General features: G+C 31.8%; 2 protein-coding genes across 6 annotated transcripts; one reads left to right on the top strand and one right to left on the bottom strand.

The window, feature by feature from the left end:
• Positions 1-821: 821 nt before the first annotated feature.
• Positions 822-12,473, bottom strand: LOC100783154 (calcineurin-binding protein 1). 4 transcript variants are annotated; one of them, XM_041014879.1, is made up of 19 exons: positions 12,143-12,473; positions 11,966-12,040; positions 11,608-11,727; positions 11,483-11,523; positions 10,535-10,746; positions 7,847-9,732; positions 7,342-7,548; positions 6,571-7,230; positions 6,229-6,488; positions 5,872-6,082; positions 5,589-5,744; positions 5,003-5,160; positions 4,723-4,915; positions 4,127-4,509; positions 3,568-3,748; positions 2,460-2,689; positions 1,664-2,327; positions 1,280-1,349; positions 822-1,182 (listed from the first exon to the last, which is right to left on the bottom strand). In XM_041014879.1, exons 1-19 carry the CDS (start codon positions 12,143-12,145, stop codon positions 947-949), a joined length of 5,946 nt encoding a protein of 1,981 aa, XP_040870813.1. In that variant the 5' UTR covers positions 12,146-12,473; the 3' UTR covers positions 822-946. The 4 variants fall into 4 exon arrangements, with proteins under 4 accessions (XP_040870813.1, XP_040870814.1, XP_040870815.1 ...); XM_041014880.1 differs by having other exon boundaries at positions 7,865-9,732; XM_041014881.1 differs by having other exon boundaries at positions 6,229-6,464; positions 12,143-12,472.
• Positions 12,474-17,384: 4,911 nt separating this feature from the next.
• Positions 17,385-20,130, top strand: LOC100775451 (serine/threonine-protein kinase Aurora-1). 2 transcript variants are annotated; one of them, XM_006578182.4, is made up of 9 exons: positions 17,385-17,638; positions 17,788-17,910; positions 18,544-18,690; positions 18,774-18,869; positions 18,987-19,082; positions 19,177-19,273; positions 19,377-19,494; positions 19,578-19,650; positions 19,754-20,130. In XM_006578182.4, the coding sequence occupies exons 1-9, from the start codon at positions 17,600-17,602 to the stop codon at positions 19,856-19,858; spliced, it is 894 nt and encodes a 297-aa protein (XP_006578245.1). In that variant the 5' UTR covers positions 17,385-17,599; the 3' UTR covers positions 19,859-20,130. The 2 variants fall into 2 exon arrangements, with proteins under 2 accessions (XP_006578245.1, XP_003522724.1); XM_003522676.5 differs by having other exon boundaries at positions 17,388-17,638; positions 19,757-20,130.
• The last annotated feature ends 1,396 nt before the right edge of the window (positions 20,131-21,526 follow it).

Below are 21,526 nucleotides of genomic sequence, written 5' to 3'. Positions count from 1 at the left end.
GTGCATAAATTTTAAACTCCGAAGCTATTATTTTTACGTTGTTTCACATTTATAATTTAATAATTGTGTAAAATTAAAATTTTTAGTTGAAATTGAATTTCTTTTTACCCTTGAGTATATGAATTAACTGACACATGATCGTTTAATTTAATCATTAATTTTAAATTTGAATTCAACGTATACAATTACATTAAATATTTATAAGAATTTTATCACCATAAAGTGATACCTATGATGTCTAACAAACAAAAACTTAGACATCTTTATTTTAAGAAACAAAAAATCTATTCATTACCATGAAAGACTCCTCACCCATTATCCCTCTTAATTTATTATTATAAGTTGAATATGTATTATAATATTAAACTTATTTTAAAAATAATCATTAATTTTTTGCAAGTAGTCATTTGCTAACCAATAATTCCAAAACCGTTGATGTAATTGTATAAAATCTCATTGCATTCATATATGAAAAAATAATCTACTTATCAAGATTACCTGTATTCGATCTATTCTGTGTGCAAAATTTCCTTCAATCAACAACAATACATCATGAATGAAATTAATCTAACTCGAGTAAAGACACCCGTCAAAAACCATTTGCTAACAAATATTTTAAATTAATAGCTTCATTAATTATTTTCAGCAAATAACCTTCATGAAAGTATATTTTGAAAAGTTTCAGATGATGCCGGTTAAATCTGAAATAATTATGATATTAAAAAGAAAAAGTAATTGTGTTTACAACTCTACATTCATCACAACTTCAAGGTACTATGTACAGCCGTCATGCGATTAAAACAATGCATATCGTAAAGGTCTCAAGTAGAATCGTATTTACATTTTCTATCACAAAAATGGGATTTACAAGTTCTGTATATATATCATTACAATGTATATCGTAGCTGTCACTGCCCTAATCAAATTCGTCCCACGTACATGAAAGTCAATCTCCCTCTGTATCTCCTTCAAGTGCTACCAAATTGCTTCGTTCTGCATCGTTACTGGTGCATTGATGCAGCTGGGGAGAAGCAAAGAGATTTTTCTGAATGTCATATGAAGGAAGTGAATTCACAAAATTAGTGGTATTGCCACTAGAAACTGAACCGGACCCCACTGTTGTGACATGTGCAGAATCAACGTCAATGCCTCCGGCAGAATTTGGTCCATTTTTACCGCTACCTACAACCAGCAAGCATCGTTAAAAATATTGCCCTTTATTTTTGTATAGACTTTTCTTTCCAAATAAGACCTAGTAATTATTGCGGAGGACAATAACCTGGAAGACTAGGGGCAGGAGATGTGTTTGATAACGCAGGTGACGTTCCACTTCCTCTTTTCATCTTGGACTGCAAAGCAGAGCCGTAAGTAAGGATTAATGGTCAGCAGATAAAAGGAAGAAACATTATTCATTATCAATTTTAACTAGGAAACAAAAATTGTACAAATTTTGCAAGGTCAATGAGTCCTTATGCTTCAATTGTCGTGTGGAGAAGTACTCCTTAACATATAGCTCGCAATTCAATTGCCTTGTGACGATTTGAAAAACTAGTAAGATTTGAATGTCAAGCACCTTTCTCGAAGATGCATGCTATCAGGGTTTGTTTTTGCTAAAGTTGTTCTGGTACAGAAAAGTACTTCAGTAAGCATTTATTTAGCATACCTTCGACATTTCTTCACAATGCTTTACAACAATTGAGATATTTGCACAACGTCCATGGGATAGCACGTAGGCCCACAAGAGAAGCTTCCTTGGTATGCTCAGATCAAGTGCTTCAATCCCAGCAGTACTTGGGTTGAATGGTGTCTGTGTTACTGATTGAGATGGAATCAAATAAAAGTTGAGTCCAGAGGTAAGCACTACAGAAGAACTCTCCCGGTAAAAATTATAGCAAGCTCTGAGCAAAGTGTTTGCAGTTTCCAAATTCTCATCAGAAGCTTTCTTGATAATAATATTTTTTACTTTAGATAAAATAGTGCTCCATTTTGTTTCAATCTTTTCTAAATGAGTTGGATCTTCAAAAGCTGTACTCCATAATTCTTTTGGCTGCAAATCAATACAGAGCAACTGGCTATTATCCATCCCACCATCAGTCAAACTAAGGACCTGAATCCCATTTGAGAATTCACAAGATAATGGAGTTATTTGTGCCAAATTATATACAAGAGATCGACACCAAGCAACAGAAGCATGCTTGCCAACTTTTGCACAATTACTGTCTGAGAACTTTGGATTCTTAGAACGCTTCCTAATCTTCTCATTTGTTGCTTCAAGAGTTTCCAGTTTTCCATTTTTCTCCAACAATACAATATGTTCATGAAGATATCTGCAAAGATTTGAGGATCTGAATTAGTTTTTACCATTGAAAAACAGATGGCAAACGCATTATATATCAGTGGAAAGATGTTCAGTGAACACAAACTGTTCAAAAATATCATATTTGTTTAAATCTTATTACCCATATATGATAGTCTCTGACATATCTGAGCCTTCAATTTCGGGCAAACTGCATATTTCTGGCCATAAGCTCCCTTGCTCCATGAACAATGCAAACATTCTCTCCAGCACATTGTTAGAACTGCTCACTGAACCAGAGGCAGTAGTCTGAGAATGGCACATAGTTGAAATCAGGGCCTTTAGATACCTTCCGATAGCCACTGGTATAAGATCTTCAATACATAATGAAAACTGCATTCGTGGTGGAAGTCAAAAACAAAACAAGCGAAGTTTACAATACTATCAAACCAGAGGATATGATATGCAAAATTGAAAGAAGAAATGATGCTTGTCGTAGTTGACAGGTGACTAATAACATATAAACATTATTGGATTGTAGACATAATAATAGAAATGTTTAGCCTTTTTTTTGTGAGGCAATGAGAGGGATTGTCACAGGACACACCCAAATAAAAAGGACAACAAATAATAAAGCCTCAAAGTCTGCTTAAGAAACACATTTGAAGTGTCTAGGAGAGGAAGAAGCAAATAAATGAATAATTAGTGCAATTCATTGTATTATTGCTGATGAATACATAGTAAAATTAATTGGCAACAGGAACTTCCAAATTTTTATACCAAGGTAAAATTGATCCACTTAGGTTTGGATTTGCTAGTTAACCACTTTAGTTATTTTATATAAAAGAATAAATAAAAAAAGAGGAATAGGAATCCACCTGAGTCAAAGTACAAAACAGAAAACAACAAAGAAAAAAATTCAAAGGAACAACTCTTGGATTATGAATATTTTCCCCTAATATATCTGATGGTAAATTCTTAGTTCAAGATCAGATTTTGCTCTGGTTGTGAAGGGGCTTCCTTCCCATGTGCCTGCATAAACTGTGTATCCATATCTCTAACGGTAATTTTCATCACCTTAATTAAATAAACCAATCTTAGTCTTACTATGTAAAGGCCACAAGTCAAAATCATCAATGATTCACATTAATCAAGTGCAAAAACTGTCTTAAACAAAGAGTGCTTCCACAAGAACAAACACAGCATAAAGTGAAGCTATTATCAATTTACAGACATGTAACTTAAACAGTAAATCAGACACTGGAATTTACCCGTTTATCTGCACGAAGAGCAACATATGAACGTTCGAGAATACATCTATCTCCAGTCTCTTCCAATAGTTTGAGATAAAACAGCAAATACTTTCGAATGCAAGTAATAAATTTTCGAGAACTTTCAGGTAAGTTAACCTCAAGGGATTTTTTGTTCCCAGCAGTACCTGGTGTCTTGCGCCTGATGATATTAAATGCAAAATAGGTTAGTTCTAAGTTGCGGACATATTGATGTTTCCTTCCTCCTGCATAGCATGGATAACAAATCCATCAAGTGTTACTTTATTTTGACAAGGGAATCCCGCAAGTTACACAAGACAATTTGGGTAAAAATTCTTTTCATTTGAGATAAAAAGAAAAGGTTCCAAGAGACCATATCTTTCAAATCTTCAAAGTTTTTGTTGGGACACTAATTAATATTACCACAAAGTATTAGTCATGCATTCTTGGAAATTGCCATAGCATGAGACATCAATAGTTAGTGACAAAATGCCATTTCATTCAAGTTCAATCAAAGCAACAAAAACTTAAAAATGAAAGGATAAGAACAAAATCGTACCTTCCTTTTTTTACTGTGCTATCAATTTCCCACATATTTATTGTAAATGATGAGCGTGAAGATTTGAAGCAGAAAGATAGATGATCTTTTGCCCTCTCTATATCACCACTCTCACCTCTTTTGTACAGTCCTTGAGCCAGCATGTATCTGGCCTTATGGAAATGTTTGAGATCCCCCTCTACGCATGTTTCAAGAGCAGAAAGGCAATCATTGTAAAGCATAGACCATACTGTATCCAATTTGAGCAACTCTTCATGCTTTGTTTCCACAAAATTGGCATCAATATGTCTCTCCTTTGTATTTAAAAATGAGCTATCAATACCAATAAGAATACTTGTGACAGCTTCTTTTACAGATTGATTAAAGGAGTTTGCCGAGAGAACCTGTTGAGGACCAAACAATACTAAAATATAGATAAAGTGCCCAAATTATCTAGTCAATTAAAAAATTGAAGGTTAACCTTTGAATTAACTGCAACTGTAAAGGACATAAAAGCTAGAGATATGACAGTTAGTGCAGTCAGAATAAATGGACAATGTCAAAGACAAATAAATTAATAGCAAAATAGAGTTTAGTGATCAGAAAAGGGAGGGAACCTTCAAAATCTCCAAATTCTGCTTTCCACACTTAAATAATAATTTCAAACGTGAGGCATGCATCCTATAGACAGGATCAACAGCTGATGTGTTCAAAGCAATAGCTTTATTGTAATATGATAATGCAATTTCGTGTGAATATCCAAGTTTTTTGCTGAGTTTACCCAAGTAAAAGGCATGCAACCAATCTTGCCTGTACAAAGAATCAAAGTAGTTCATAAACATCATATTAAAGCTTGAGAAGTTCAGAAAATAAGAATACACAAGAAAAAGGATATACTTAAGTGCGAAGGCTTTCTTAAAATGCTTCATTGAGTTCTCACAAAACATCATCCATGCCGCATCCTTTAAGGGCAAAGCAGATCTCTGATCATAAAATGGGACTACATTTTGAAGACTGTCGTAGTACACCAATGCCAATAACTCGTGTATCTCACACTGGAAATATAGCAAATGCAAGAAAGAAGTTAAATATATAAATAAACAATAATCTTAGCAAGGCAATGATGACATGCCTCAAGATTCTTAGGGTGTAAGCATTCATGTAAATGTCGTAAGCATATAAAGTTGCAAATCCATAACATAAATCTTGAATATTACAGCATATAAATTTTTATTGCACATTTTACTAGCCTTAAAAATATTATCAGACATTTAATGTGACCAAGTAGCTAGCATAAACAATGAATGGCACTGTCTTAATAATTTACAGTGCAGATAACATTTGCAGGGAACTTTTGGGGGTATAAACACTGCTTTTCTAATTAAATTCTCATTTTGATTGAACCCAACTGTTAACAACCAGATGGTAGTGACTAAAGAAAGGGAAATTTTAAAAGGAGTAAACATATAAATAGAGGTAAAACCTGCTGAGCAGATGTATTTGCCAAAGCTAAACTCATTAGTAGGCACCGTCTACTCCTCCTTCGGCTTGTTTCCACTCTCTCGGATAAAGTAGCATTGTTCCTCCACCCTACTACATTAACGTGCTTGCTACCATCATTTAGTAACAAATCTACTTCCTGGTTCAGTACAACAAAGAAACAACTATAAAACTGTATAAGGCAACATATTTAGAAATTAAGACATCATTGTTTACTTGTAAATTTAACGGCATTCAGGGTTTAAGAAGCCCAATATTTAACTTACCTCATCATAAATATTTCCAAGTCTCTGCCAGCTTTCAAAGCGCAGAGGATTGTACATGAGATCATATTTGAAGAGCTTTGCATTTTGTTCAACAAATTCTTCCCCTTCCTTGGTCAGCACAAATCCAGGCCACTTATCTGTTGCACTCATTTCCTCAGACAGAGCCAAGAAATAATACAAGTTACAGTATACCTCCAAATATGGCTCAGACCTGAAAGTCATATACACTTTGAGATAACATTAAGAAACTAAAAACAAGGAATATCATGGATATATTATAGCCATTAAATTTAAATATGAAACAGGTTACGAGTAAAATAAATTAAAAAAGAACCTACAGTACTGTACAATGTATACCTCCTCAATAATGTTGCATTATACTGAGCAAGGCCACCCACATCAGGAAACATTCTCTTAGTAATAGATTCAAGAAACCCATCAGACCCAGCCTCCTCTGAGAGCTTATCTTCACATAGATTAGGATCATCTAAGAACTTATCAATAGGGTTTCCTGCCAAGAGGTCCTCTGGTGGCTGCAGAATGTGCTTCCTAATAGCTCTTAAAACTCTACGAAGTTTGACCAGTCCAGTCCTCTGATACATAACAAAAATTTTAAGCTAAATAAAATCACATGAACTTTCTGTACAATATTCCATAGATGAGCAGTGCTATACAAAATTAGGGATAGAGAGAACTCACAGAAGATGCCTTTGCATAGGGAAGAACATACTTGAAAACATCAGCACATTGTTCCTTGGTTTGATAATCTCCTCGGCTTGTGTTTTTGTGCACCACTAGATCATCCTCATAAGATGAATCAGATCTCAGATGTAATCCATATAAACAGAAAAAGCACTGATCTAAGGCACAGTCAATTTTAGACTCAAGTTCCTCCCGTTCATATTCAGAAAGTTCATCTTCACATTCAATCAATTGATTGCTTAAATTTTCGCCCTTAATTAACTTACTGCCAGTGCCAGCACCTCCATGATTTTCAAACTCTACTTCCTTACCGTCTTTATCATGAACTCTGCAAGATGAAATGCCTTTGGATATTATTCCTTCAGAAACATCCTTTTTCTCTGAATTAATTTCATCAATTTTGGTCAAATCCATCTGGATGTCTAATGCATCCAATTTTGATTCTTCAACAGACACATTGACGAGACTGTTTTTGGACACTTCTTCACATTGCATTGATTCTTTATGGTTAAAGCTGGATTTAAGCTTCGTATCCAAGGCCAAGAGATGCTTTATCGCAAATCTAAGAAATGTTCCTTCTTCACCTTTGCCACCTTCACCCAAACAGCAAAGCCCATATTCAGCAAGCAAGTCATGTGTTGCAACAATTAAATCAACCTGAGTTTTGAATGCAGAAAAGAATGGTAGAGGTTTTCAATTAAAAAAAAAAGGAAACACTAAAACAACAAAATCACTTAAAAGTATAATTCTTTAAAGAAGATAGCTAACTTGAGTCTTGATAGGCATGGTTGGGCTAAGATGCTGGAGTTTGCAGAAAACAATGGCTGCATCAACGAAACAGCTGCTTTCAGCTTGATCAGAAATTACTTGTGCTGAGGCTTTGTTGAGGGCAAGTATGTTGCCAACATAGCTCATGATTAACAACAGCAGGGATTGCATTTGACAAATGCTGCTTGTTGGAACAGAAAGGCCATCCTGCAAGTATAAGAACACGCTTTTTCTTTTTTAATTGCAATGGATAACTTGTTTATCACGTTGATGGCACATATTATGTTTATTCAAAAAGTAGTTACCATTTCTAGATGTTCATTACTAGGCTAATTATTAACAGTCTAATAATAGATAACTAGTAGGTATATTTTAATTAACTGATTTATTTGTTGTGTTCAGGAAGGGAGAATGGCATGTAAAGTTCATGAACTTAATGGATGAACAGGAAAATAATTTTTAAGAATATGCCTCATGGCTATAACATCGTAGAATCCAAAACTACCGGAATGGTATAGCTTACAGAATCTCCATGTTGATCGATAATTTTCTTCACTTGTGAAATACAGTCAGAGAGTGCCTTCACTTCATCCGTGACCAAGTGACTACAGTTCTTGCTAGAACTTTCCTTTGAATCAATATCAAAATTAGGAGACACAGTTAAAATAGGTGCTTGATCAGAAGACTTAAATGATGTAATACATGTCTTTAAACCCATCTTTGTCATAAGTATTTTCAGCTTTCTATAATGACAATTAAAATACATCTCTACATCCATTGGCTTTGTTTTTTGACATGCTTCCATTAGAACATCTACAGCCATAAGTTCAGTGGAAGTTATCTTTTCATCTCTTTTATCAGTCATGGATAAAGAGAATGAATTGGGGTAGACATCCTGTGTGGAGAATAGAAGTGGAGAAAGCAGGGATACACACTCCAAAAACTTTTCTTGTTCCATCATCTTAATGACAGACTTTTCCATCAAGAAATTGACCTTTAATATATTAATTTCATCAAGAACTCTATCAAAGTTTAGCTCTTTTACAGCCTTGCAATGTGGGCGGGGGACTGAACATAGAGAATTTTCCTTTTCTCTCTTCGCCAAAAGTGTCAAAGCAATACAATATTCTTGACATGCTTTTGCCCTGTTGTCATCAACAATAGACAATCTCCCACTTAGCCAGAAGAATCGAGACCAAAGGGGACAGTTTTTCATCAGAAGTGAGCTGTCTAAATTTGAATTGCTCTCAGTCGAGGTATTTATTGTTTTTCCATGGGTCTCTTGGTTACTATCTATTGAAAAACTATTTTCATTCAAGGCATGAGTCAAGTGAAAAGGATAATCTAAAGCTACAGATTCTATAATCTTACAAAGATGATAAGACGTCTCAGAAATAAATTCCAATTGTTTAGAACCAGTGGGGGAGCATGACCCAAAGTCATAATACAGCTCAGCAAGAAAAATATTACATTCAGCAGTTCTCTCCTTTCCCCAATGCCTTGTCAACTTTTCCAACTCCAAAAATTTGACAAAAGCATCCTGATATGTGAGACCTTGTCTTGCAACTTCTTCTAAAAGCAAGTGCCCCATATGATAAGCACCATAATTGTTTGAAGTTTCTCTTAAAAATGCAGAAACATTATAATATTCAGAATTTCCTAAACAGGATACTTTCGTGGTATCTCTATCAATTGTATCTTGACCCCCCAATCCACCAGAAATAAATGGCTCTAAATATTGAATGACAACCTTGGTAGGGTCCTTTCCACAAGAAGAATCAGATTCTTCTTTCCCTGGTTTACGACTCCGGAGCCTTTCAAGTCGAGAACTTCGCCTTTCATGCGGTTGTTCTTCTTGGATATTAGCTTCTTTCTCTTTAAAAGCACTTGATCGTTCTATGTTACCATCACCAGAAACACTATTTTCACAATTGGACCCTTTCATTTCCACAGTGTTCATAACAGCTTCTGAGCTACTAGGTAAGATTATGCTTAGCCTAATATCAGGAGAACTGAATGCTTTTTCAGGATCCATCTTGGAACTTTGTGGTGATAAGATTTCCAGAAGTGCATCAGCAAGAGCCACCCAGGAAACTTCTGTCAGGTGCAGTTCTTTATTCTGGTTCAGCTTTTTGAATGCAACATCCTCATCTACATTCTCATTAGTAGCTTTCCTCTTGTCAGGAAATTTGAGCCGCACATGTTGAGGTTCCAATTTGTCTATGCCTCTTGGAGCAAATCGCAAAGGTTCTGATTCTTCGATGGTATTTCTAACATGCAAAGCACGAGAATGCGAGGGCCAGTGCCTCAAAATCAATTTAGAGACAGAAAGGCAAGCAACCTCATCACCAATTGCAATAAGAACTTCCAAAAGCTTCTCCATGCAATTCCCTGTAGACAAAGCGTGGATCACATATGTGTAAATACATATGTCTGCATACACTATGAGCATGTTTGCATAATCGGCATAGAATTAATATAGAAAAGGAGGTCTTTTTTAAAATAACTTCAAAGGATGAACTTCATCGTTGAAAATGATTATTTAAAGTGATTTTGAAAAAACTAGTCTTGTTTGGATAAGGATGAGATTTGTTACAAGTCACAACAATAAGATTTCAACCTCAGGTCCCAATGCTCACATGGGTAAAAGGATTCACATGTCCATTCTTGCCCATACCTCATAATCACGGGAGGCCCAAGTACTGGGATGCCTTTTTTTTTTGTTATGCTTGGATGGTGTTAGATGAAAATTACTTTTGAAAAAAAAAGTTTGACAACAAATTTAAAATTAGCATTTAAATGCTATGAATGACAACATATTTGTAAAACTATGAGCAAAATATATCAGAATCAATTCTTGCTGAATGCCCATTCAGCCAGAATCAACAAAATATTACTTCTGGCAGAATGGCAGTTCACACTGCTCAAGATGTAAATTTTACTTTTGTAGCTTAATGAGGTAAAAAAAAATGCCAAAAGTAATTCTACAGTCCAAAGTGCATTTTGTAAAGTGCAGAAATCATTCCTCACTTTTATTCAAAAGACACCCAACTGTAGTACATGAAGGGTAATGATAACCCAAAGAGATCAACAAAAAACTGGATTTCACATACAAGAAATACTGAGAAGCACTCCATTAAGTAGCCATTAAAATAAAATGACTTGTTAAGATCTAAGAGTATTAGGTGCTTACAGTTATTAGGGCTACATGAGAGTCCTTGCTCAAATGCCCAACGTGAAATACTCAGTGAGCCCATCAAGCATGACAGTGTTCCCAGCCGGTTCCAGACAACAGAATCTTTAGAATCAATCTCCACAGCTTGAAGATAACATCGTAGAGCATTCTCATAATGTGTAGAGCCTTGCTGAAGAAAAACAGCGGCAAGGTTTTTCAATGCCAAAAATCTGTAGAAACGCCTGTAAGTACTAAGAAACACTGATATAGATATATATATTTGAGTGTATATCACATTCACAATACATTAAAGTAACTTTCATATCCAACCGGTCAACTGATAAAACACTTGTCACAAAAACTTAGTATCCAAACCAAAAGCACTCAACAATGCTGAGTTGATATTGAATTGACCCAGTTAGAATCAGAAGCATTGCCAGCAAAGTGACAACTTGTGCAGATAGAAGAATGAAAACTGCAACAAGTATGAACTAAGTGTATAGGTTTTACCTACGTGATACCAAATAAACTAAGATCCATTTTGTTTTACTCATACCCACAAAGAAGGGTAGTTTTAAAACTAACTTCACCAGTTATGTGCTTCATGAAAATTCAAAATAGTGACAGATTTATCAGGATACAAGAATCAAGCGCCCTAAAACTTGAGGTGAAAGGAATTTATTGTGATATATTCATGTCAAATGTTACTTTAATAGACTAGAAATTGGAAAGGAGAAATTCTTGCACGAGCACAGTACCGATCAAAGGCTGAAGTAAAATATTAAAATAACTCTATCAGACTAGCGCAAACTTTAACACAGACTTTCTTGTTATTTTTTATGCATTCTGGGCTTTTAGTTGGTCGTGCAAGAATTGTTTAATTGAAAGGGGAGATTATGAGCAAACAACAATGACAGAACAGTGGACAACTTGATAGAAAAAATGTAGTATAGTGCAGAGCAAAACCTGAGTTGCAATAGATGACCATCACTGGCACTACTATCCACCTGATAACAGAAAACACATCATACCACCAATCCAAAATGACATTAACAGATTGAGCAAATTGTGCGTTATGCAAAAACCAAAACCTGAGCATTAGCAATAAGAGGATCTTTAAGGACAGATTCTAAGAGCTCGCGAGCCTTCTCATACTCTTTTGCTTGTAACTTGAGAAGTCCTTCATGATAAGTTTGGGAAAGATGAAATTCCTGAAATAACAGAAAAGAAAAGAAAAGAAAAATTATGTGGAACCAATAATGGTAATGTAGCATTTGAATTAAGATTTAAAAAAAAAAAAAAAAAGAATCAATAGCACATACATATATGAATTAACAGAGCTATTAAGAGTATCAAGAGTCCTAATCTTTGTACCCTAAGCAAAGCTATCAGAAGTGCTTAACATCATCATTTATCATAGAAGAGGGTGAAATAGAGAGAGAAACGTGCCTGTGCTTCTTTCGTGGGAGCTAGGGGTTCCCACTGACTTTTCGAGTCAGTGTCATTGATAGCTGCAATTGAGAACTGAAAATGCAAAACCAAAGCCATTTTATCATAACTAATAATTCAACGCTGCGAATTCAAGTAGCTACCAGGATGCATAGAACCTCAAATTTAGTCTCATACCATTTTTCAATCTTCAGAACGTTTAATGATCATGCGGTTTGTATCGCCTCGGTGTAGATTCAGCAAATTAGGGTTTCAATCTTCGATTTCTCAGTTAAGTGTTTTAAATTAAACACTTAAGTTATAAGCGAGCGCGCTCTGAGAACCGCCCTTGAACCATTCCAGAAACGACGTCGCGCTACGGGCTTCTCTGCTAATTTTTTTCAACATACAAACTGAAGAGAGTGTTTCTCTGCCATTACTGTGGTTTGGCTTCCGATGTTGCAAAATAGGAGGAAAATATCTTCCGCAATAACCCGCCTCTGGTTCGTACCGTAACGTCACTCTATGTTTTGTCTTAAAAAATAAAATAGGTTAAATTAGTGGATTGGTCGTTCTAATTTATTCTTTACAGGTTTGATTTATTTCGATATTTTTTTTAGATTCAATCTAATTTTTTAATTTTCAAAATCCATTCAATTTAATTTTATTATTTAAATTAAATCAATTATGTTAAAAAATCATATTGTGTTATTGTATTAATTAAAATCACTTAACAGCAATTTTAAATCATTATAAAATATATATTGACTACTCAAATTAATTAAGAGATTAAGATCAAACCAAAAATATTTTAAATATTAAATGATCAAATTGAATCAAAAAAATAAAAGACAAAATCAAATATAAAAAGAAAGTAAAGAACCCATAAACTAATTTAATGAAAAAATATTGAATTAAAATATGGATATATATATATATATATTACTTAATTTCTGAAAAAAAATCTTCTACTTTAATTGTAGTTTAATTTTAATTTAAATTTAAAGTAAAGTGTATTTATTTTATAAATAGGGTACTTTAAATTTTAATTTTGATTCAATTAATTATTAAATTATTTCTCTTTTATAAATACACACCTTGAATCTTTAATTTTGTTTTAATTCATTATTAAATTTATCTTTCTTTATAAATTGCCTCTTCTTAAAAATTAGTTAAATTATTAATAAATAAAAATCAAACTTTTTTTATTTACAATACATCTTTGTTATTTATTAAGTTATTTTTTGTTATGATTTATTTTTTAGGTTAAATTATTCATTTAGTTCCTATCATTTCACTATTCATATCTTTTTAGTTCTTTTAGTCATTATAATTTAAAAGTGATCTTTTTGGTCTTTATATTTTATATTTTAATTATCTTTTAATCCTAATAATTTGAAAGTGATCTTCTTAGTCCCTATAATTTATATTTTAATTACCTTTTAATCCTTATTATAAAAAATTTAAAAATAATTAGTTACAAATTAGTTATAAATTATCAACTATTTTTTTATTATAAATTATCTTGCGATAAAGTAGTTACGAATTATCTGTTAATATTTTTGTAGTTATTTGTAATTGATAATATTAATCATATTTTTTATGATAAGGACTGAAAGAGAATTAAAATATAAACTATAGGGTCTAAAAATAACACTTTCAAACTATAGAGATTAAAAAAGAATTAAAATACAAATTATAACGAATAAAAAAATCACTTTCAAACTATAGTGACTAAAAATAAAATTAAAATATAAACTATATAAACTAAAAAAATGACTTTGGAATTAAAAAGTTAGGAATCGTGAGTCAAATGAGTAATTAAACTTATTTTTTAAAACATTAAAACATAATAAAAATAGAAGGGGGAAAAAGGCTTACCTCTAAACCAACCCGTAGCAGTAAGAAGCCTAAATGGTGGAAGGATTATATCTCTTCTTAGTTATAATTTATAATTACTTAGGTAAAATAATTAGTTAATGAGGGAATGTAACGACTGAATTAGTTGCATGTTGTTGGTTAGGAGTCCTGGAATTTGGGATATCTAAACGATTTTCATTCTTGTCATATGTAGTGGACAAATGCATTGAAAATAACAACAAAGATATGATTTACTCTCTTTCCCTTTCACTTTCTTCCTTTAGGATACTTCTCCCAGCATGCTCTAATAATTTGGTGTTTTCATCCATCAAACTTATAGCTGATCCTTTGCATTCTAAAGTTTTTGCTACTTCAACAAACAAGATGTAAGAAGCTCTTGCCAAGTTAGCTCTCTCTCAAGCCATACTTGGTAAACATGCCTTTAACTTATTGAAAATAAGTTTGATTGGATTGAATTTGTTTTAATAATGGATTGAAAATTTTAGTCCAATTAAACAATGTAATGGGTTGGATTAACCCAACAAAAATTAAAAATAATAAATAAATTTCTCAATAAGTTGACGTACTAAATATATAAATTAAAATAAACAATTTGAACATAATTTCACAATCACAATAATAATATCTTACTAAATTATCTTAACTCCATTTTTTTAAGAAATTATCATCATGACTTAAAAATATAAAGTAAAGCAACAATATAACATCAAATCCATAATACATTGTAAAACAATGCGTCCAAAAAGACAATATTTGACTGGGAAATCTATGGAAAAAATCTAAAAAAACACATCAATGTAGCAAAAAGAAATCATGTTTTATGCTTATTTTAAAAACAATGTTCAATATTTAGAAGGTAGTATTTTAAATACAATGATTTTCATTCAATCGTTGATTTTTTTAATCTGTTTTTTTTCTCTTCAAAGTTTGATTTTAATTTCTGATATTGTAAAGAGTCATTTATTTTAGTTTAGGAAGTGTTGGCAATTTTAATGCTCGAAATCTATAGTATTTGTAGTATTAATGCAGTGTTTATGTCTTCAAGTGTACAATGTATATTTGTATTGTTTATGCACTCAGGTGTATAGTGCAGATTTGTATTGTTTGTACCTATATAATGCTCTAAATTTGATGAAACCCACTTTTTCATATAATATAATGATTATGTTAGATACTTAATTATTATAGTTGTGATGTTGTTTAATTATGAATTAAGTAAGAACGACTAAAGGTTGGTTGTGTTTGCCTGTTTCATTGTGTTTTAATGTTATGTTTATACTGTATAAGAGTGAATTTTTAATTTGTTTGAATTATCTAAGAGTCAAATTATAATTTACTTCGTGGTAAAAAATTTAATTAATATTATTTATTTATTAATTAACTCTATCCATCATTAAATTGGGGGTAATAATGTGATATTGATATATAAGTACAGAGAGAATACATAGATAAGGACTAAAATAATTATTGTGTAGGTTTGAGAGTGAGTTAAATGTTTTAAAAGATAAATAAACACATAGTATAAAAATGGGTCCTATAATACACTATTTAAATCTTGTCAAATGTCATTCTTAATTGGAATTAGTTCAAATTCTTCGAGGAAGATGTCACGTTTAAATCTTGTAGACGAAAACAATTTGATTGAAAATGAAAATCTTATTAAAGGTGATTACTCAAGACAAAATTAATTATTTCTAAAATTTACATGTATTTCACACTGATATATTTTTTTTAAATATAACTAAATATTTGTTATAAAACTACACAATTAGAAATGCCTAATTAGAAAAAAGTGTGAATTATCATTTAATTAATTTAAATATTGAATGATTAAATTAATAAAAATTAATATATAGAAAAAGTTATTGAAATGAGTAAATAGTTTTCTTAGAGTCACTTAATATAACAATGGATCAAGTTACTCAAAAGAGGGGGTAACTCTTGGTTTTTCAATAACTTTTTCTATATATAAACTTTTATGAATTTAACCATTAAACTAAAAGTTCTTATTGAATATATTAACATTATCATTTTTTTATGAAATTTTAAAACTACGTAGTGCTTCACTAAATAAATTTAATTTACCAAATAATATATTTCTTAAAAAAATATGAATAAATGGTGATTACAAGATTATATAATTAAAAATGTCCAATGTATCTAAAATTTGACATGATCATTGATAAATTTGTGAATAAAACTTCATCGAATAAATACTTCATTAAATAATTTATATAATCTTATTCTCATTTCTACTTTTGTACCACTACACAAGCATTCGTGTGTATTAATTTTTTCTTGTTAATTACTACTTTAAATAAAAATTAGATTATTTTTTAGGTGAGAAGGTTTATAGTCTTTTTTTCTGCAGAAGGTTTATAGTTAACTACTACTTTAAATAAACAAATAAATAAAACTAGGGTGTACCCGAAAATACATGGATTTAGATCTCATAGTGTATTTTATCTCTTTTTTTGTTCTTCTTTCCTTTTTCATACAATACCATTATATTTTTTAAGAACAAAATATTTATTAAATTTATTTACTATCTTCATTAAATTATAATGACACATGGATTTTTATTTGACATTGAATAGTCTGTAATAAAAATGTTACCGTACTAAAATAGAAACAAACGTCTATTATTAAGAGCTGGGTTTGGAACTAGAAATGTCTATATTTAATTTCCATCTAATTTCGTTTCACGTAGGATGCCCATGGAAAACATTTTTTTAAAACAAAATGCATCCAAGTTTATTTTGAGGGATTTAGTTTTTTAAAGAGAACAAATGCGAAACGTAAGAGATTGGAAGTACAACAAAGTATTTTGTAATCTTAACTCATTCTACATCAACAATAAATATATATTTATTTCTTAACATTTTAGAATAGTTAAATCTTTTTTGAGAAATTAATAATAAGAGACAAAAGATCATTCAATTTTTTTTACATAATCATCTAATTACAATTAATCATGATAAATTTATTAATTTTTAAAATAATTATATCAAAATAATTTAAACATTGATTTGTAATTGAAAAAACAATGTAAAATTATTTTACACTATACATAAACATTAAACTCTAATAATAATAATTCTCTATGAGAGAACTTAATAATAAAAGTATAAGAAATATATTTTTTGAATTTTTAATGTATTTCAGTAAATTATAAAGAAAAATGTATCAAAATATTTTTTTTATAATCTGTTTCAATACATTTCATAATTAAATTTATAAATAAATTTGATATGATTTTTTTATACAGAAAGAAGAGCTAAAACCTCAGTTGAATAAAGAACTATTAAATAAATATTTAATTTAATTATTTATTTATTTAAACGCACTCAACTTTAAAAAAAACCTTATTAAAATTCATTAAATGTTTTTTAAATATTTAAAAATTGTAATTATTTATTTCATTCTTAAAATAGCAGTTTCATTATCAAGAAATATCTACCTTTTCATCCTTAACATAACTTTTTTTTACTGTCTTAATATAACAACTTTATTATGGTCTACTCTGGACATATAATTATGGTGTTAACGAAGACGCTCCTCCTCCTGCCATGGGAAAGAAAAGGAAAGATTTGAAAAGCGTAGAAAGTGGGATGGGAACACGTGGCCCGCTATCCGTTATTCGACCGTTGCAGAAAGAAATCTGTTGAGTTGTGTGTTTATGCAAAACGCAACGCATCACAACACAACAGAGGCTCTGTCCATTAAAACCACTCTCCAAAATTTCTCTCTCCATTCCTTGCGCTTCCATCCATCATGGCCATCGCAACAGAGACTCAGCCTCAACAACACAAGGTCTCTCTCTCTCTCTCCCTCTCCATTTCTTTGTTTCTCAAATCTAGGGTTTTCGTATCTCGAAACTAAACTATTCCTCTTTGTGGAATTGATTAATCGGCAACAAAACCTGGTGATGGTTCTGATTCTTTCGTGGTTCGTTTTGTCAGGATTCTTCGGAGGTTTCGGGTTCAGCTGCGGAGCAAAGAAGGTGGACGCTTAACGATTTCGATATCGGAAAGCCTCTTGGAAGGGGAAAATTCGGTCACGTCTATTTGGCCAGAGAGAAGACTGTGAGTTTTCAATTATTTCCGGATTTTCTCTCTCAATTAACAATTACAGTACTAATTCCTGCTGATCGTGGATAGTTCGTGATTGTGCTAATTTCTATGGATTATTTCATTCCCTTCTTGATTTATTTGCCCTGTGTTTACATTTGTTTGGGGAAAAGTTTGCTTGCGCTATTCTTGGTTGCTTTGGCAAGCTTTGTATGTGATTCTCGCATATTTTTTCTCATAAATTTCTCATTGAAGATTTGAATGAGAAACTGTTCAGAGGTGTAGCAGCTCGAGTTTTTGAAATTGTTGGTTTCTGACAAGGTATTACAACCTTTTTGTGGTAAAGTGGTCTAGGGTTTTTCGTCTTTACCACCACTGTTCTTTCTTCTAATTGAAAATTGCATTTCAACACAAGGACCGTAGGGGCGTGAGCTGCTATGCATTTTCCACAGTTAAAGCCCCAAGAGCTACTGCATGAGCATTTAACGTGTCTTCACCTAACAGGATTTTGGAATTGTTGGTTTGATCATAAGAGCTATCGCATTATACATGAGCTTTGTTGATTTCTATATATCTGAAATGGTTTTCTTCACCTTATTGTTTTCACATGTTAATTTAATTGTGAAACTGAATTGTGGTTTGATACAGAGTAATCATATTGTTGCTTTGAAAGTACTCTTCAAGAGTCAATTGCAACAATCCCAAGTTGTGCATCAACTTCGACGTGAAGTTGAAATACAGAGTCATCTCCGACATCCCCACATTTTGCGCCTCTATGGATACTTTTATGATCAGGTATGGTTTTTTTTATGCTGATATTGCTGAAGAGGTTAAAATTCACTGCTATTGACATTTTCTGTGAAATATCTTATTTGCAGAAACGAGTTTATTTGATTTTAGAGTATGCACCCAAAGGTGAACTTTACAAGGAATTGCAAAAATGCAAATATTTCAGTGAAAGGCGTGCAGCTACTGTAAGTATATATCATACAGCAATATTCCTTCTTTTCCTCTCCCCATATGCTGTTATTTGTGGATTACAAAATTTCATTCTGACTGACAAATTAATGTTTATTTTGTGATTGAGGCAGTATGTTGCATCATTGGCCCGAGCCCTTATATATTGCCATGGAAAGCATGTAATACATAGGGATATTAAACCAGAGAACCTTCTTATTGGTTCACAGGTGATCCATACCCAGGCTGCTGTTTCTTATATGGTCCTTTGTTTGTTATCCTCACCTTGTGCTCATTATTATGTTAACATCTTTTCATTGTTAGGGTGAGTTGAAAATAGCAGACTTTGGGTGGTCAGTGCACACATTCAATCGCAGGCGGACCATGTGTGGCACACTGGATTACCTTCCTCCTGAGATGGGTATGCTTATGCCACATGAATCACTCTTTCAAAAATTTTATATGTTACTCTCTCCATAGGATGACACGTCAATATTTCTTCTAAACAATTTTGATTTCAACAGTGGAGAGTGTAGAACATGATGCGAGTGTGGATATATGGAGCCTTGGTGTCTTGTGCTATGAGTTTCTTTATGGAGTCCCTCCTTTTGAGGCTAAAGAACATTCTGATACTTACAGGAGGTAAGCACCAAGCAGTTGAATATAAGTTAGCATTAGCATCATGCAAGACTATTTGAACATATGTAAACCCTTCGATTTTGCAGGATAATACAAGTGGATCTGAAGTTCCCTCCTAAACCAATTGTGTCTTCAGCTGCAAAGGATCTCATTAGTCAGGTATTGCGTCTTGTGTGTAGGCACTATGGTTTTCTTTTGTCAAGTTGTCTCTCTCAAGGATTGCCCGAGTAAACTCTTTTTCCTCTATTCTTTTTTTTATTAGCAGATGCTGGTCAAGGATTCCTCTCAACGTCTACCATTGCACAAACTCCTCGAACACCCTTGGATTGTTCAGAATGCCGAGCCCTCTGGTGTATATAGGAGCTAGTGCACCTTATCATTCTTATATTGTATTTTCTTAATCGTGGAAATCATCAAAATAGCAGCTGCTTCTAAGTATTTGACAACATTTTGGTTTTGAGATGATGCAACTATTTGAAGTAGGTTGCTAGGTTAAGAGAAATCACTTGTTATATGATTGTAAACCCTACTCCTTCAAGGGCTATATAAAGAATAACTGATGTCACTTGTTATTTGATTGTAAACCCTACTCCTTCAAGGGCTATATAAAGAATAACTGATGTCACTTGTTGATTGTAATCCGGTATACTCCAAAAGGAACCGCCCGTGTTATCAATACTGATTTTTTATTCGCGGTATTAAATCCCTGTTCTCGCGACTACACAGAAAATACTGATTTTTTATAGGACAAATTAATATTTTATATGTTGTGGAGCGTATTGCACAGAAAATATTGACATGTTATGGTGCTTTTTGCATAGGGCTTATATCCAATGCTAAAAAGATCTGTAAGTTATACACTGAAGATTATATTAAAACTTATTGAATACTATCAAGTGCATGGAGGAATGGAGTTGTTGCAACTTAAGCTTAATCCGTTGTTTCGAGTTTGTTTGATTCTGTATGTATTACATTTAATGCTTAAAAGGAAAGTTTGTTGGCATAGTGATCCTTTGAGCATGATTTTTTTTATTTATCCCAAATATTCATTAGTTTTGTTGAGAGCATCTCTAATGTGAGTATTTAAATAAATTGTTTAACAAACTTTTTTATTGGAATTGATGACTAGATGATGTGTTATTTAAATTAGATGATGTGTTATTTAAATTAGTTGCTTATATGAACAACTATTACTTAATTGATTATTCTAAAAAAGAAAAAAAATCAATTCAAAATTTAATGTGACTAAAGTTGAGTACTTACTTGAAATTAGTATTGGAGTAAATTTTTATGTAAAATTCTTAAGTTTTATAGGATACTTAAATGAATTGCTTAAAGTTAAGCAAAGTTGTTTAACAATTTTTTTCATTAGGATTGATGAATTGATAATGTATTATTTAATTGAGTTGTTTATATAAATCATTGTTTAATCGATTATTACCCAAAAAGAATAATTTTTCATTCCAAAATTTAATGATTAAAGTTAAGTACTTGCTGTGCAAACTTTAGCCTTTGAGTAAAATTTTGTGTGAAAATCTTAATTTGTGGCATTATAGTCAATATAGTGCTTCCAAAATTGAAGATAAATAATTCATTATTATCAAAAAAATTGATTAATTACTTTTAGAAAGATTTTTTCTCCCAATCACTTTTCCATCCACAAGACTCATGAACATATTTTTTTATCTGAAAAATCCATGATAAATACCTAAAAATTTGAAATAACTCACACTGAACTTCTTTGATTGAGCAAGATTTTAATTAATATTAGTATAAATATAGATTATTTTTACTACTGCGAATTAAAAAGGAAATTTCTACTAAAGATCATGTGAAAACTCATTTAAACATTATGAGAGAGCAAATTTTTACACGTTCCAATAAATTTTTTTCTTTTACTTCCTTAATATTTGCCATTTTTTTATATATAATAACACAATAATCTTCATACAATGTTGACATGTGAGCTAGTCAAAACAAAATTAATACTAACTCCATTCTAAAATAAGTATCACATCTAAAAAAATTTATTCCA

Source organism: Glycine max, chromosome 4 (genome assembly GCF_000004515.6).
Source record: "Glycine max cultivar Williams 82 chromosome 4, Glycine_max_v4.0, whole genome shotgun sequence".
Lineage (NCBI taxonomy): Eukaryota > Viridiplantae > Streptophyta > Magnoliopsida > Fabales > Fabaceae > Glycine > Glycine max.
Note: the sequence above shows the minus strand (reverse complement) of the source record. Positions and strands in the feature narration are given on the sequence as shown.

Excerpts from the sequence above, each read along its gene's own strand:
- LOC100783154 (XM_041014879.1), bottom strand. Across the intron at positions 9,733-10,534 it reads CTCATGTAGCCCTAATAACT|GGAATTGCATGGAGAAGCTT; the intron begins GTAAGCACCTAA and ends CTTTGTCTACAG. Across the intron at positions 7,549-7,846 it reads CTGTAAGCTATACCATTCCG|GATGGCCTTTCTGTTCCAAC; the intron begins GTAGTTTTGGAT and ends TTATACTTGCAG.
- LOC100775451 (XM_006578182.4), top strand. The coding sequence starts at position 17,600 with ATGGCCATCGCAACAGAGACTCAGCCTCAACAACACAAG. Across the intron at positions 17,639-17,787 it reads CTCAGCCTCAACAACACAAG|GATTCTTCGGAGGTTTCGGG; the intron begins GTCTCTCTCTCT and ends TCGTTTTGTCAG. Across the intron at positions 19,274-19,376 it reads TTACCTTCCTCCTGAGATGG|TGGAGAGTGTAGAACATGAT; the intron begins GTATGCTTATGC and ends TGATTTCAACAG.